The sequence below is a fragment of the Acanthochromis polyacanthus genome, chromosome 13, assembly GCF_021347895.1.
Source record: "Acanthochromis polyacanthus isolate Apoly-LR-REF ecotype Palm Island chromosome 13, KAUST_Apoly_ChrSc, whole genome shotgun sequence".
NCBI classification, from domain to species: domain Eukaryota; kingdom Metazoa; phylum Chordata; class Actinopteri; family Pomacentridae; genus Acanthochromis; species Acanthochromis polyacanthus.
In genome coordinates, this window is record NC_067125.1 from 41,018,028 (window position 1) to 41,034,306 (window position 16,279).

General features: G+C 40.0%; 1 protein-coding gene across 1 annotated transcript in view; it reads right to left on the reverse strand.

Moving 5' to 3' along the window:
* Positions 1–16,279, reverse strand: part of LOC110967662 (cytoplasmic dynein 2 heavy chain 1) — a 134,439-nt gene that overhangs the window by 90,507 nt on the left and 27,653 nt on the right. Inside the window, exons 39-55 of the mRNA XM_051957789.1 lie at positions 15,941–16,164; positions 15,477–15,592; positions 11,764–11,963; positions 11,444–11,575; positions 11,141–11,273; positions 10,697–10,904; positions 10,461–10,590; positions 9,925–10,080; positions 9,457–9,716; positions 8,125–8,371; positions 7,814–7,965; positions 7,567–7,711; positions 6,352–6,454; positions 3,375–3,539; positions 1,760–1,884; positions 1,034–1,282; positions 769–877 (exon numbers count right to left, since the gene is read on the reverse strand). Of these exons, the coding sequence (XP_051813749.1) occupies positions 769–877; positions 1,034–1,282; positions 1,760–1,884; positions 3,375–3,539; positions 6,352–6,454; positions 7,567–7,711; positions 7,814–7,965; positions 8,125–8,371; positions 9,457–9,716; positions 9,925–10,080; positions 10,461–10,590; positions 10,697–10,904; positions 11,141–11,273; positions 11,444–11,575; positions 11,764–11,963; positions 15,477–15,592; positions 15,941–16,164 (2,854 nt within the window). The remainder of the gene's footprint in view (positions 1–768; positions 878–1,033; positions 1,283–1,759; positions 1,885–3,374; positions 3,540–6,351; positions 6,455–7,566; positions 7,712–7,813; positions 7,966–8,124; positions 8,372–9,456; positions 9,717–9,924; positions 10,081–10,460; positions 10,591–10,696; positions 10,905–11,140; positions 11,274–11,443; positions 11,576–11,763; positions 11,964–15,476; positions 15,593–15,940; positions 16,165–16,279) is intronic.

Below are 16,279 nucleotides of genomic sequence, written 5' to 3' on the forward strand. Positions count from 1 at the left end.
TGAAAAGATCCATATCAGTTCAGTCAATCATATGTGACAGTTCAGAAAGAAACCAGAGAAACCAGTCAACTTAGTTTAGCATATAGACTGGAAACAAGTAAAACCAGCTGGCTAGTCTCAGTCTGATGGTAACAAAAAAAACAAAACTAGAAAAGCACTCAAAGAGTGCAGAACTCTGCCAAAGCTGCTCATTCACTGTATCATTTCCAAAGGATCAGTCCCGATAAGACCACAGCGGTGGATTTGTAGCAGGATTGCAATCATGAGATCAGCAGGCAGCTGATGTAGTGTTCACTCGCTGTCATAGTTATCGTCATAGTGGCTCCGTGCCCTTATCAATGATACAGAAATCGTGGATCTATAAAGCCGCATCACTGCCAAAATCTAATCAACTGGTCCCTGTGTCGTTTCTGACCTTCCCTGAAAATGTCATGTAAATCTGTTCTTCCATTTTTGAGTAATGTAGCTAACAGACAGATCAACGCCGATCATCGCCTAGCTCCGTTAAACAGCCCCTATAAAGCTTGCTGGAGCCTGTTCAGCTGAGAAATACTGCAGCACATAACCTCAAGTAACAACACAACTTGTCATTTTTATATTTCAGTTGATGCTGCTGTAGAAAAAGGAAAATACTGCTTTTATTAACATGATGTAACCTTTTGAGCCTCAACTCTAAAAAACAAATTATAAAACCTTGAGGTCCACAAACTCAAATGTGTTCTCATCAAAATGTTAATAAGGGAAAACACAAATGCACATAATACATACCTGATGACAACAGGCTGTTGACCATCTCTAAGAAAGCCGGATGGACAAACTGGTAGTCCTCTAACAGCAGAACCACCTGCTGGCCCTCCAGACCTGCCAGCTGCATCACCTAAGCATACGATACGTACACACACACACATTAGTGACACATCTGAACACACCACAGGTACACTGACAGCAAATTTCCTACAGCATTCACTTTAATCGATTTCAATCTGAAAAACAGTCAAACTGATAAAGTCTTCAAAAGGCGATCCTCTCTTACCGTCTTTAGATCATTGTTGAAATGCTTAAGAGTATAACCACGAGAGACTTTAGGAGTGAACAATGTAAATCCATGCATGTGTGACACCAGGCACGTGGCTGTGTGCCGACCCACTCCGCTCCGCCCCGCCAGGAGCAGAGAACCACCAGGTCGGCTCAGGACCCGATCCACCCGGGATACAAAGTCACAAACTTCCCAGAACAGGAGAAGATCCAGCTCTCTGTTATCACGACTGTACAGCACTACTCCCTAGAGGAAGAAAAGGGTTGAACACATAGGTGAGGAGGTAAACAGCAGACACTCCAGTAAACAGAATGAAATGAATACAGAAAGCAAAGACGAACAAACACAAGAATGCAGATGGAAGAAGTCTTTAAATTACCGCGGCAAAGTTGCAAAACCACAGCTTTTAGAATCCACAATACATTATCATTAAAACAAAATCACATATTCAGATTTTTTTCTTTATCTTACTTTAGTAAAACCTTGAGCAAAACATTAAATCAATAGTTCTCATTATGTAAATTAGCCTGTTTCAGAATGTTATTATTATATGAAAAATGTATCGTATTAATTTATATTAACTTAAAAGCAGCATTTCAGTATTGTAGTTAATCAGAATGAAGGGAAATAAATGTAGGTACTCTTCTATTGTATGCAAGCACACACGTGTATAATTAATCCCAGAAGCCTGAAAACACCAAGCAGCAGTTCCTCACTGCATACCTTATGTATAACCTGTTTCAGGTCAGCAGAACCCAGACGTCCCAGTTGTTTGCCATGAGGAGGAAGAGACAGCCCTGGAGCCATTACAGCCCCTTCAGAGGCTCCCCATGTCACATAGAAACCGTCTGCAGACAGGGGAAAATTTACAAACTATTAGTAACATACCCACAAGCATTCAGATCAACTTATGAAGGCTGTCTACAAAAGTAAGACAAACTACACAAAAATATGAGCATTGCAAAGTGCATCGTTCTACTACCAATCACCTGTATATGTAAATGACAAAAAGCTGTGTGTGCGATATTATTAATATTGCCAGACTGTGTCTATAAGTACAAAGTGTGCACAAGAAATTTCAATGTGTTTTCAAGTACTCCAGCTAATACACTGGATGTCATGGAAAAGCAAGTGTTTAGTTTTGCTGTTGGGCTGCATGTCTGGCCACAGTTTAGAGGGAAAATTCCTCACTGAGGTTACAAAGAAAGCTGCTAGTTTTAGACTGCATTCATATCAGAAAACTCTTCCCAGATAGTCCTCCCTTTTAGGAGGCACATTCTGGGATATTGCAGTTTTTTGTCTCTTAGCCATCGGGCAGCAATGTTTAGTTTAAACTTTTGGCAAGCTGGTTCTTCATATGGCACTGCAACTGGAAGCACACTTAGGATGTGATGAAAAGGCCATTTATCCTTTAGGTTTGTGTCTGTATCTCTTTAGTGTAGCTGCCAGTACTGTAAGCCTTTCTGTCGGAACTTTAAAGGGCCTTGCATTCAGATGTCATTGTATCCGTTCAGCAGACAGGAGTTGCTTTTGATAATTCTACCTCTCTGTGGCTCAGCCAGACTTCTCTGCATGTTTTTATTCTAGTTTCCAGTATCATTTTCCATAAAGAATATTGACTATGGCTCGTCATTTGCCAGTCATTCCTAGAGCTGCTATGAAAACCATGACCAAACAAAGCACGTATTAGTATTACTACAACAGTGTGCATACTCACTGTATATGCCAGAGCAGAATCTGCATTTGTCTTTTACTTTTATTGCTCTTATGATCTAAATGGGGCTTCCTACATAGCGCTATATATCATTCTACTATGAGCCTCTATTCCTGACTCTTATGTATCTCACACTAGGAATTAAAGGGTAAGTGTAGCATTGGATTTTTGCCTGCTGTGAATAATTATATATTCTATCAGCAGGAGCCAATTTCTCACACCTAATAGAACAGCAAAGAATTCAGATGTTTTGCCCTGTGGGTGATATTATTAATCTTGATCAGAGGATAGCAAACATTATTAAGCACACTGTTTGTTTACAATATAAGTGATTTAAAGCAGTCAAACCAAGTGGAAAAAAGAACTCATGTTCAACGTCATACTGGTTTAGACTACAGCCAGTTTAGACTAAAGCAAACCTTTAGCAGAAAAAAAGGCACACATAATGACATATGCAGAGTTGTCAAACAAGGTCTAAAAATGATCAAATACTTCCTTTGTTCAGGCATGAGTGGAAATCTGTAAATGTTGACATGGTCTGCTTCATCTACAGTGAAATCTTTTCTTCACTTTGCCCTAATGCTGGGCTCATGCATTAGCAAGAAGATCTGAGCCATCTCATACCGGTCATGTTATCCAGAGCGTCAGAGCCCCAGTCTCCCCGTATGATGGAGGACAGGATGTTATCAAAGGTGTGAAGGTCTTTTGAGGACACTAGCCGGTCTCTGAACAGCCTCCTGGCCTCATATGCTACCACCTCCAACACGCTGTCTGTCACATTAGATTGAGCTAAATGGGAAAAATTTAAACAGACACATATTTAGATTAATGCTCAACAAAATGTGAGTAGGTCTGCACACATTCACACAATAAGATTTAGTGATTTTATTAGGTTTTTGCCTGATCAGAACCGTTACGTAACATTTAAATGGTTGTATTTATATAGCGCTTTTATCCATAACGCTTTACATGATACGTCACATTCACACATTCATTCATGGCGGAAGCTGCCATGCAAGGCGCTAACCACGACCCACCAGGAGCAGTTAGGGGTTCGGTGTCTTGCTCAGAGACACCTCGACGGCCACAAGACACAAGACGGCCACTTTACCCACTGAGCCATACCGCCCCATTTAGCATGGCCAATTAAAAATATCCTGATACCAAATTTTGCTGAATCTGAATCTCATAATACTGCACATATGAGCATCTTCCAGTCTGTCTGTACCTGTCATAGTTGTTTAAGCTTCATAAAGGAGAGACACAAGCAACACACTTATACAATGACTCACAACTGAACATGAGTCCAAAGGCTGTTTTTCATCAGAATTAGGCATATTAAAAGCCCCTTGCAGGGTCAGGCTAAAAGTATTAAATTCCCCCAAGAAACAGCAGAGTGCTGCTAACTAAAAAGAGAGCGCTAGAGGGACAGGTTGTGGCCTCATCGGCCACTGGTTTCCACTGGGTCTGTCACATTATATTGAAAGTGCAGAAGAAGTAGTCAAACGCAGACACAGTTCACACTCTGGGGTTTTCCTGGCATATTAAATTTTAAAAGCCACTAAGGAAAATAAAAAAAACATGTCAAGTGCCAAGTTGTCATGCTAAACTGTCAAGCTACTCTTTATGCCTATGGCTGTCCTTTCGCAAACTCAACTTCAGAACCGACTTTACTACCAAAATAAATAAGGACAATACTTCCTAGTTGATTCTGGAGTGCGTAGACATATTACTGATAAAAACTGTAATACTGATGCATCACAAAGGTTAATATTTGTTGTTTGTGGCATGGTAAATACAATGAATACATACAAACATAAATAATCTATAGAAGAAACTATTTTGATAAGAATGCCAGAATTCCTGTTGAGAAGATTACACTACAAATAATATTTATAAAATCTCAATTCATCAAGAGGATGAAAACAACATGGTCAAAACGTATAAGTATTTAGGTATAATCATCAGTCAGATTTTGTTGTTGAAATCACACATTGGAGACATTTCCAAACTGAATCTCAAAGCTAATTTTTAAGAATAAATCTGGTTTCTCTATCCAGGCAAAAAAGCTGTTGATTTTTTAAATTTTTTGTTGTTTTTATTGGATTATGGTAATCTGCTCACTATGAATGCACCTGATCACCACCAAAAGAGGCTAGATAATGTATAGGGTTGTGCTGTATATTTGTGCATTTCTGTGAAAATCACATACACCGCTGTCCTCTGTATACTGCTGAGAAAAACTCTTCTCTGTGTATTCGCACATTTCCCCATTAGGTTAGACTGGTTGCTTTGTATGCGTTTACATACATGTGAAAAAAACAAAATCAATATGGCCTACCCCGTCACAATATTCTACAAATATTTGTCCCCAGGGGAAAAAGCGCCAAATATGCTGGCTTTCTGCTGGAATGTATAGAACAAGAAGAAATGATCAGGGCTGGTTCCTATGGAGAAGTTAAGGATTAAGGATTGAGAATCACTTTTTTGTAGAGTGCAACAGTTTTATTTGGCACTCTGTACAGTTTGTGGTTATTGCTGTAATATTAATAATGATAACACAAATAAATGTGTACAAGAGTTGAAAAAATCTGTGTAATGACAACACTATCTCTAGGATATCTTGTCTTTGCAGTTTTTGGCTAATATATGTGCTGATAATGATACAGTATCTGCATAAGTATTCAGTGTAAATACATTTGTATCTATCAGCTCAAATACACACAAAGTAAATCTCTGTAAAAATAAAGGCTGGCAACCATTATACATGACATTTACAGGAATCATGCACAATCACATTTGGTGTTTAGTACAAATTCTAAGTTAGTGGCACCTCCATTAAAGTTGAAAGTTATGAAGTTTGTAAAGTAATATTTATGTGATCACATGCACATTTTAACTCCCAACATACACATACATCAACACAGTCACAGAAAAAATAAAAAGAGAGAAGGTTTTTACATACCAAAAATAAGGTAAGCAGCAAGGAGAAGAAGAGGAAGGAAAAAGTAAGAGTAAGTTAAAAAAAATGATGAGCATACGGAAGGAGAAGTTTGTCTGCTGACGTGTTTAATTAAAATAAATGATTGGACGCACTATCACAGCAGGAACACATTGCAGAAGGAGAGAAAGAGTGACAGAGGGAGAGATGAAAGGACAGCAAAGGGAGAGGATGATAAAAGAGGGAGAGACGATTGGCAGAGAGGAATTGGGGAAAGAGGAGTGAGAGAGAACGACAGAACGAAGAGAAAGGTGGAAGTTGGAAAAAGTAGCTCTGAGCTGAAAGAATATTGACAAATTCAGCCACCTGGTTCTTTGATTTATTATTATTAAAGCTTTGTTACTCAGCAAAATGTTCCTACATAAGGACTAGTTTTTCAACTAATTAGTAGAAAAACAACAGGTCATTCTATTCACCTGTTTTTATTTGTGTACAGTAGTGCCTCTGCAAATGTGAGTCAAAGCCCCTAACGGACTACGGGTCTGATGGTTGATGGTTCCTGTACTACCAAAGTAAACAAGGCTCACGGATATTACGTGTTGCACAACTTAGAGACGGTTACATGTGTATGTGTACATTCTTGCATCTAACTTTGGTTACCTGCAGTGAGGTCATATCGCAGTAAGCTGAGAACCCATTCAGTGAGAATGCAGGGGGTAAACAGGTAGTGGCTGTGGTGATCCACTGTAAATTTGGCTTTCACCTAAGACAACAGAAACAAACACACAGAGGTAACAAAACACATAACTACAGGATATATTTTAATTGGATGACCTCATCAACAAAAACACGTTTCAGAAATATTTGTACTCCATCTATAATTCCTGTTTGTAAAGTACAATGCCCCGCCAAAGGGCATAAAACAATTCACTTGTACTTCTTCATTTGAGACTTTTCAATAGTTCTCACATGGGTACAGGTTTTGTTTTGATAGTATTGCAGTCTTGATAATCCAGTAGTATATTGCAGTTTATATAATACTATCAAAACAAAAATTTCCTCTCCCTAAATGTGGACAAATGTGCATTCAGTTACTACTACTATGGTTTATAAATAAAACTGTAACATTCATCAGCTAATTGCTGAGTGCCTGAGTTTGCTATGCATAAAATCTGTTACATAACTCATGCAACTATAACAGTGTTTCCCCTCCTATATGACCGACGAGGCGGACCGCCTCGCTGGTATAGGCCACCGCCTCACTACAATTTTGCCGAAATTGCCGCCTCACTGGTCCGCGCCCAAAAAAAAAAAAAAAACGGAAAGCACCAAGCCACCGGAGCTTTCATTTTTAACTCTGCGGGTCCGCCGGCTGCTCTCCCCCGGTCTCCCCCGCTAGCTGGTCGGCTAACACCTGCCGCCGCTCGTATGCCCGGGACAAACCGCGCAACCCGCACCCCGCCACCCCCCACCCCGTTGGCCCTTGCCTACACCCCACTGCCTCACAGCCATTTCAACCCAGGGGAAACACTGTATAACACATTTGTTCTTTTGGATAACTTGCATTGATTATGTAAAAAGCTGATGCTTTTGAAAATGCTGCTAGAAAGTCAACCGGTACCCTCGAATCCAAAGGGATATTTATTTTTAAAGCAAACAAGGGCTTGGGCAGTAGAGATTTCGTCCTGATTGCGACCATCAGTCATAATGCGTGTGCTGTCCCTCTGCTGGGAAACAAGACTGGATTTAATGTGGAATTACTCAAATTCAAATTAGAGTCTCTAATGTCTTTTTATGCATTCAGTATCTCAGGCAAGAATATGGTGTTACAAATACAGATATAATCATGAATGAACACCCTATCGAATTCAATACCTGTTCATAGAGCTGGACGAGAGACCCGGCCAGCTGGTGTGTTTTCCCAGTGCTGGCCCAGCCTTCCTCGCTGCCCAGACTATGCTGGAGTACTGGCTGTAGGTAAGCTGAGTAGATGGTCTGCAGCTGTTCCCTGTCTGGATAGCTAAAGGCAGTTAGAGAAACAGTAATAAAAATATGGGGGGGTCAGTGAAATATAGAAGAACAGATGATATATGGTATTTGGTGCTTGCTGCTCTGTACTTACTCTATGGTGCAGATGCGTACGATAGATGAGAAGCGAGTAGTGAGAGAATGGCTTCCAACAGCACCCCCAGTTGACATGGAGGCCACCACTTGAACATTCTCAAGGCTCACCCACTCCAGATTTTCATCATAGAATCCCTTATATGTCAACACCTGAAGAAAGAGTAAGGAAAAAGATCATTTCAGGTGCAGTTGATTTTGCTGATGTCTTATAGTATGAGCCTTCAAAACTGTACTTTTCACGCCACATTATCCACCGATACCAATTAATTTGCTTAGCCCTCTGCCCTATTGTGTTTACAGCCCCTCTACCTGTTTCAGGAAGGCAGTGAGGTTGCTGGTCCCCCATTTGTCTGGTTTGGGTAGGTTGATGTCTTTTAAGTAAAGGACCAGGTTCTCACAGTCCTTGGGTCTGAACACTCGGCCAGTGTTAGAGCTGAGCAACAGGCATGTCTGGCTAAGCTTCTGGAGGACATGGCGAGATGAGGTCTGGGCACTGCAGTGAACCACAGCAACTTGGGTGGAACGCAACCGAGATAAGGCATAGCGAAGGAGCATACTGCAAAGAAAACAATGTACAGAGAAAGCCAATGTGTAAATGCTTTCACTTTTAGACAGATCATTTTCCAACATGTTTAGGATGGTGTCAGGACAGCAAGAAAAGATAAGCAGAAGAAATGTTTATTTTACAAAAGGGCCCTCTGAGATCTTAAAAGCAATGTTTGTCAGAAAAGGCCCAAAGGCAAAGTAAGACATTTTTGAGGTTGCAAACAGAGAAAAAAATACATGGAAAGGAAATATGGCGTGTGTGTGTGTATGTACACACATTCCAGTAAATGTGTGTGTAAATTAATTACATGTTCTTTCATCAGAAGAATAAGCCGACAAACCCACTGGCTCACAGGAACAGTGACCTTTCAGGCAAAGTGAGGCAAGGCAAGGAGATGAGAACAGGCAAGACTGAGGGAGACTCAACTGGAGTGTCTAAGGCAAACCGAGGGACCCTTGTTCTTCAAACCCCTGGGGAGGGACGCAATTACTTCTGAGGCAACGACTCTGCGTGTTCACATACACAGCCTAAGCCCGAGCACTTTCCACACACACATGTGCACCCACAGATCTGACTCCTATTCCGAGCTGTCAGTGCCTTTACAAGAAAGGTCATGTCTGGAATAAAAGCTGCTTTGATTTCAGTGCTGATTGTGTCACTTTGAGTCTTTACATCTGAGTCTCACAATACATAATGAAACTCTCCCAACATGAGCTCACGAGCCCTGCTTCTACAAGAAGACTAACATGAAGTTGGTGTAGGATAGTGTCCTTGTAAATTCTTTACACAGTTACACGGATTGTCAGTTGATTAAAAAAAATATCTAACAATCACAGCAAAGCTGCTAAATTAATGTAAAGTAATGTAATAGTTCCCTAGCAAGCATGGTGACACTAACCATGACCTGGTTTTAACTATTTTGAAGAAGCATATATTTTGGAGTTTGGATCTAAACATTATTCATACGCTTGTATATGCACAGTGTACCTATATACATGAAACTGTGTGAGTCTGTGCAAAGGCCTCCTCTGTTTATGATTATACAAATGGCTGTGTTCTGTGTATGCATGCATTTGTACTGCCTATGTAATTACCCCTTTCCGCAACCTTCTGGCCCCACCACCATGAAGGGTTGCCTGTGCTGAGCTGTGAGCCATGGAGAGAAGCAGTGCAGACCTCTCTGCATGCCTGGAGTCTCAATAACAGGTAGTTTATGTGTATGAGATAAGTGATCCAGAGTGAGAGTCTCAGGACGCTGGAACGTATAGGCTGCTAGATGGCCACTGTCCGAGTCATAGTAGGTGTCAAGTGGTTTTCTGGTGTCTGGTGGAGTTTCCCTGGCCCAGCTCAGCAACTACAGAAATAAACATTTAAAAAAAGCATACATCAAATCATCAATATCTTACTTTAAAAATCACACATCCTTGCACTTTGATAAGTTACAACTAAGAAGACTTCCTGTGATGAATTTTAGAAGTTGTGCCATTAATACAATTTATTTCCTGAAATTAAGAGGTTATGAGAGTCACCTTCTGCTCACACAAAAACACAGAGATCCTCACCTCCTTGGCAAATTCTTGTCGTGTTTTGAGGTTTAGGTTTCCCCCCATGCCTCGAAGAAGACCAACAACGAACTGGCCTCTCTCTGTCACAGCACTGAGGTGTGACAGGCAGTTGAACACTGTGCCCACCAGACTCGTTTCCACCACAAAGTCATTCTGAAGTCAGGGGAAAAGAAAAAGTGGATAAACAAGTCTGAAATAAAAATCTATGAACAGTGTGAAATACACAGATTGAAAAGAACCCCAGTATGTAAGCATTATTTAAGTCAACGGGATAAGCTAACTGGATTTGTCAAAAGTGATTTCTATGAATGTAACTCACTTTTATAATACTAGCTATGAAATCCATCACAATAAACACTGGTCGGGATAAGTGGAGATAATTCACAGAGTTCTATATCTCAGCACAAACACTGCTGTAGGTTGTTCAGTGCATGCAAAATTATGACAGCACTGTTTCAGCACCCAAGCAATTCAACACAAGAAAACGGACTGCTTGTGAGCCAGTCTGCAGATTTAGTGGGAGGAAAGGTTACCTGTTTGAGGACCCAGTCCAGGGATCTTTGGAAGTAGTCTCCAAGCCAGTTTTCTAGGTTACTGCGACACTCTTCTGGCTGACCTCTTAACCAGGACTGCACCAAGGCACCCACATCAATGTCCTCATCACTTGAAATATGAAGAAGTAAAGAGAGGCAGAACAACAGGGAGATGAGCATTGAGAACAATGGAATTTGATACCAATAGGTACTTGAGGCTTTGCATGGTAACTAACCTTAGAAATATCATGCCCATGCGGGAAACAGTGGCAGGTGAAGCACAGCTGAGGTCGTGGGTCTCAAACAAGAAGTTGACATTGGGTCCAAACTGGATGCGTTCTCCGCTAGGCATGGTTAACAGCCGATTGTCGTCAAGCACAGAGTTCAGACTCTCAATCCACTCTGGGTCAATATCACCATCACAGACAATCCAGGAGTTCACCTCTAGAAAATGCAAAAATACATTGTAAAGGTGCAAACAGTACATTAATCACAGTGTAGAGAACAATAAATGTAGGCAACTTCAAGCTAACTTTGTTCTGTCCTTGCAGAGTGGACTGGGTGCAGTGCAAAAAGAAAAAAAAATCAAGCTGAAGTGGGCAATAATGTGGCCAAAACTCCATCCTAGTTGTGAAAAGTCTGGCTAAGCAAGACAGACCATCAATCTCTATCACTCTTACCCTGTGGTTCTCTGACAACCCTCCTGGCGCTGTGTGTAAGGACGCCATCAGCCCATTCTCTGGTGTCCATGTCTATATGTCCCAACAACTGCTGTCTGGGCATGGCCTTAGGATTCATTGTGTACTGTTTCACCTACAAAAACACAGCACAGTATTAGCAAAAAAGATGATCTGTAATCTTTAAATAATGTTTTCCACACTCATCTATATGGATAATAACATGGGACTCTAAGTCCAACATTTTAAATGTATTTAAAATGTTTGGTATTAACTTAGGGAACAGGAGTTTGTGTCTCTACTCACCACTTTGCCTGTCTTGCTGAGAGCTGCCCTCAGCATCCTCCACAGTGTAGATTTGCCTGCTCCACTTGGCCCTACGATGACTACACCCATACGCTGTCTCAGCTGTTCATTCAGCTCCAATGCTTTTTTCAGCTGCAACAGTTAGTGATTGAGATATTGAATTGTTTTTTGTTTTTTTGACTTGTTATTTTTCACCAGTCTTTCTTGCACTATGTAGGTAGTACAAACACTGGCCAAATACTTGTTTAGGACATTAAATTATTGTGACTGTAGTATGTGCATGTTCAGTCAATAACAGACAGATGTCTTCATATACACACCTGGCTGGGTATAAGTTCAAGTTGTGCCTCCTTGTAGACTTGCTCCAGTGCCTGCATTAGTATCTGGTCTTCCACGTCAGTGAAGCTAACGCTAGAGAACACATCCTTGACCAAAGCATCAAACCGAGAGCTATCGGCAAACGTCAGCTTGGACATGGTGTTCAGTCTCAAAGCCTGCACAACCAGACTGCTCTCCTGAACTGAAGATTGCAGAAGACAAAAGGATTTAAAACCCTGTAAAAATGAAATGACTTCAAAAAGGATGATTAAAATGATAAAAGCTTTATATTGGTGAAAAAGTATATGCAGAAATATGATCAAAGAAAGAATACTACACAGGCTTGATGGAGAAGAATAAAAGAAAAGGTTATGAAAGTTAACTTGTCCACACATTACTGCTTTGCTCTTGCATAGGTCCCCTGTTTAAAATGTGCTAATTACCAAAGCCTGTTATGATTTAAGAGTTTGTCAATACTTTTGTTCTCTTTTCCAAAGATGCTGGCCTTCCCTGCAGGCACAAATGTGTTTGGTTCTTTTTCCACAGCAGAGAGGAACACTTGGCCAGACTACACACAGAGACAAACACAAGAAAACCTTGGGGACTCATCAAGAGACAGGAGGTGCATGTGGTCTGTGTGTGTGTGTTGGACAGATAAAGGGTGGGTGGTGGAACAGACGAATTTGAAAGAGAGAGAGAGGAACAAAATCAAGAAAAGGCAGAGAGGAAAACGAAGAGTATTGAAGTATTGAAAAGCAGAGACATGAAGGTGAGAAGGGGGTGAGAAACGCAGGGCAGCGAGCGAGAGAGAATGGGACGAGAGCAACATCGACAGGCGGGTATTAGAGAGAGAGCTAACAAGAGGTCAGGAGGAGGGAGAAGGAGGTGGGGAAAGAGGTACTGAAGAGGTAAACAACAGAACTTTGGCAAAGTGCTTGCAAACGAGAGAATGGAGAAGGACAAAAGTACAGGCAGAAGAGGAAAAAAACCCATGGGAAGAAAAGTTTTTTAGGGAAGCATTTGGGATAAATGTCACATGATGGCATTGCATATTACAAGATTTAGAGGGCAGCAGGTGTGTACAGAAAGTGCTGGTCAATAGAGCCTTTTGGTGTTTCAGTATACTGACTCTTAGTGTTTATCAAACTGCATTCAATGGATACTCATGCAGAGAGGAGCAGATTAACAAAATATTTTGCAGCATGACCCTGCTGGGTAGAGGATACGTATCTCTAAACCAGTCAAATTTTTAGTATCAACTTGTCCTCTAATCCTTTTTATCAGTCCTATGTGATTTTCTGTTTTCCAGGTCTAAAGACTACGATCAGTACAGCAGCTTCCGCATTTCTAAAGGGACATATTTTAGACATACTTTGACCAAATAGCTAAAAAATAAGTTTTTCAATCGATTGAATTGAATTGATTTTTTTTTTTTTTTTTTTTTTTTTTGGAATCACAAGACACTGAATAGGGATTTCTGGCAGAATTTCTGTTTCCAGAGAGCATAGAAAAAGAAAAAATCCAACATGTTGGTCTAAAGATGTTCCAAAAACCACAAGCAATGATGGATTTTTGATTTCCTCTAACTTATTATTCAAACCATACACCTCAGAGAAGTTATAAGATACATAAATGTAGAACAGCCACTCTTCTGATTGTGAAACAATGAATAGGGAAAAGTAATTGACAAAAAAAAATCATATGTAGACATTAAATGTTGATTCACTTCAATCAGCTAATATACTAATATACAGTGTAACATACTATGTGATGGTTACACTATCATTTAAAAGTTTGGGGTCACTTAGAAATGTCCTAATTTTTGAAAGAAAAGCATTTTTTTGTCAATGAAGATAAAATTTAATTAATCAGAAATACATTCTAGTCATTGTTAATGTGGTAAATGACTATTGTATCTGTAAACAGCTGGTTTTTAATGGAATATCTCCATAGGGGTACAGAGGAACATTTCCTGTGTTCTAATGCTACATTGTGTTAGCTGATGGTGTTGAAAAGCTCATTGATGGTTAGAAAATCCTTGTTCAGTTATGTTAGCACATGGATAAAAGTGGGAGTTTAAAACATGAAACTGCCTGAGTGACCCAAACATATGAATGGTAGTGTATGTCTGCTCTGCCTTCGTGGTATTTCTATTTCTGATCTATTGAATAAGCTGGTACAAATCCAAGAATCAGTTGTGTAAAAACCACACAATCTAAATTGCATAACTGATTGAATAATTTAGTTTTTGAACTAATTCCTTTTGATGGATCTAAAGGTTCATGTCTTACAGTTAGCTCTGAACATAGAAACTAGGTGTGTGGTTAGTGAATGTTCCTGCATTTCTGATCATGGTCATTTTTTGTGTATTTATGTAGCAGCAGGATACATATATAGTACTCATATTTTAGTCTAGATTTTAGCCCTTTGGGCTGGCATGTCTATAAAAGTTTACTTACAATATTACATGTACAACTGTTTTTATCATTTACCCAAAGAAACTTCTACTTTCATAGAATGCTGAATGTAAAATGTCTATTTATTTCCTTGTTTGTACACACGTCACTTCATGACATTTACTTTGATACAGTTTCATACAGTTTTTTCAATAAATAAATTCTTAGTCAAGCCAACAATGTAGTTTTCCGTTGTTACTGCCAATAAAAAGACTCACAATCCATAAAGTGTGTTATGTAACACTGTTGAATGGTGAATGATTATTAAAAGTTCAGTAATCCTCTTCAACCAATCTTACCAGCACTATAAAATACATCTACAGATGCATTCTCTAAATTGTGTAGGATGCTTGTTGACTTATACAGTATGTCAACTGTAGCACTAGGCTAATCTCTAAAAATGATACATTATGCCAAACTACACTACAGCCTCAATCATTTAAATTTGTCTTGGGAAGGCTAGGAACATACAGTAAAGAAAAGTCCACAGATCATACCCATTACATTCTTGGACTCATGTTAGGCAGTTCAATAAAGTTCTTAAAGTCAAAACATAATCTTTATACTGTATACTCTTCTTCCTTGTCAGCACCTGGCACCACAGTACAACTACAGTGCCAATAGTTGGGTTGAAGTTCTGGATGTGTCCCTGTAGCAGCAGTGAATGCTGCCTTCAGGTGCTGGCCCTAAGCACAGATGCAATGCAGCTACTTCTTTCTAACTTCACAACCCATCATTTTCATTTTCAAACTTGTAGTCTCAATCAATGTGGACTCAAGTGACTTGAGGCAATTTATCAGATTCTGTGTAGTTCTCTCTTTTAAGTTTTCATTTTCAGCTACAGTTCATGTTGAATGATTTCACTGATTAGCACATCTTCAATTTCAAAAAGGAAGAAATCATCAGGAAAATCATCTGGTGTTGTCTTTGGTTAGATTGAAAGCATCTCTTTTCTCAGCCCTCGATAGCACAGAACAGCATACATCAACACGATGCAGTGTTTTTCACTCAGTAAATCCTGGTGCTCTTCATTGGTAACATCTGTCAAATGCAACCGCTATAATAAATGTTTGCACCAAACAAGTGCATGAGATTGTATACTTTGTGCCACTGGCAGCAAAGAATGTGACTCAGGGTAATGGCCAAAGATGCACCCACTTTCTCCTAACTTTCTTGTCAAATCTCATATTGGAAAAGGAAAAACTGCCTCACTGAAATATTGTACGTTAAAATAAAAAAACAGCCAGAGGGGGTCTTACTCCTGTCCTTGTCATGACTCCTCCTCTGTTGCTGCAGGAGACTGCCACAGGCCTTCAGCACCGTCTTCAGAGCACGCAAACCCCAATCATAGTGTTGCTGGGGAGTCAACAGCTCCCTGGACAGACAAATAAAGGCACATTTTCACACATATCCACACACACCCTCAGTTGACACTAGCACTAGTATTGCACTCAGGGGTGGGAGGTAGAGGATAATTTATCCACAAAATCAATACGCTACAACAGACAGTAGTGGCATTATAGGAAATTTCTAAAGAATTCAAACACAGAATGCTTGCATGATTCAATTTCAGACACAATAAAGATCACTTTGGAAACTACACAAAAAACAGACGAGTGACACCTGTCACATACATTCTGTACTGAATTTCCTGCTGGAAAATTGATAGACATTGCAATAAATGTCTGAATCAAAATCAAAGACTTAAGCTCAAATCTTGTACCTGGCCAGGTTGAAGATTGCAACCAGTTTACGCCCCAGTATTTCTCCATGTTTGAAGCCCTCAGAGTAAAGGATGACTTCAGAGATGAGTTCATTGTCTGGCCTGCTCATGGCCACAGGCCTGAACAGCTGCTTAAGGTTGTCTGGAAGTTTCTGCCTACCCCCATAACCTTTTCCTGCTGGGTTCAATGTGATAAACACTCCAGAGTTTGGGTCCAGTTCCACCTGGAGGATGATAAAAAGAAGGAAAAGTTATTATCAGTAATAAAGTGTGTTATACATTTTCATAAATATAGCTTGATTGATTGCTTGCTGATTAATGACCTAACCAATACTGCTT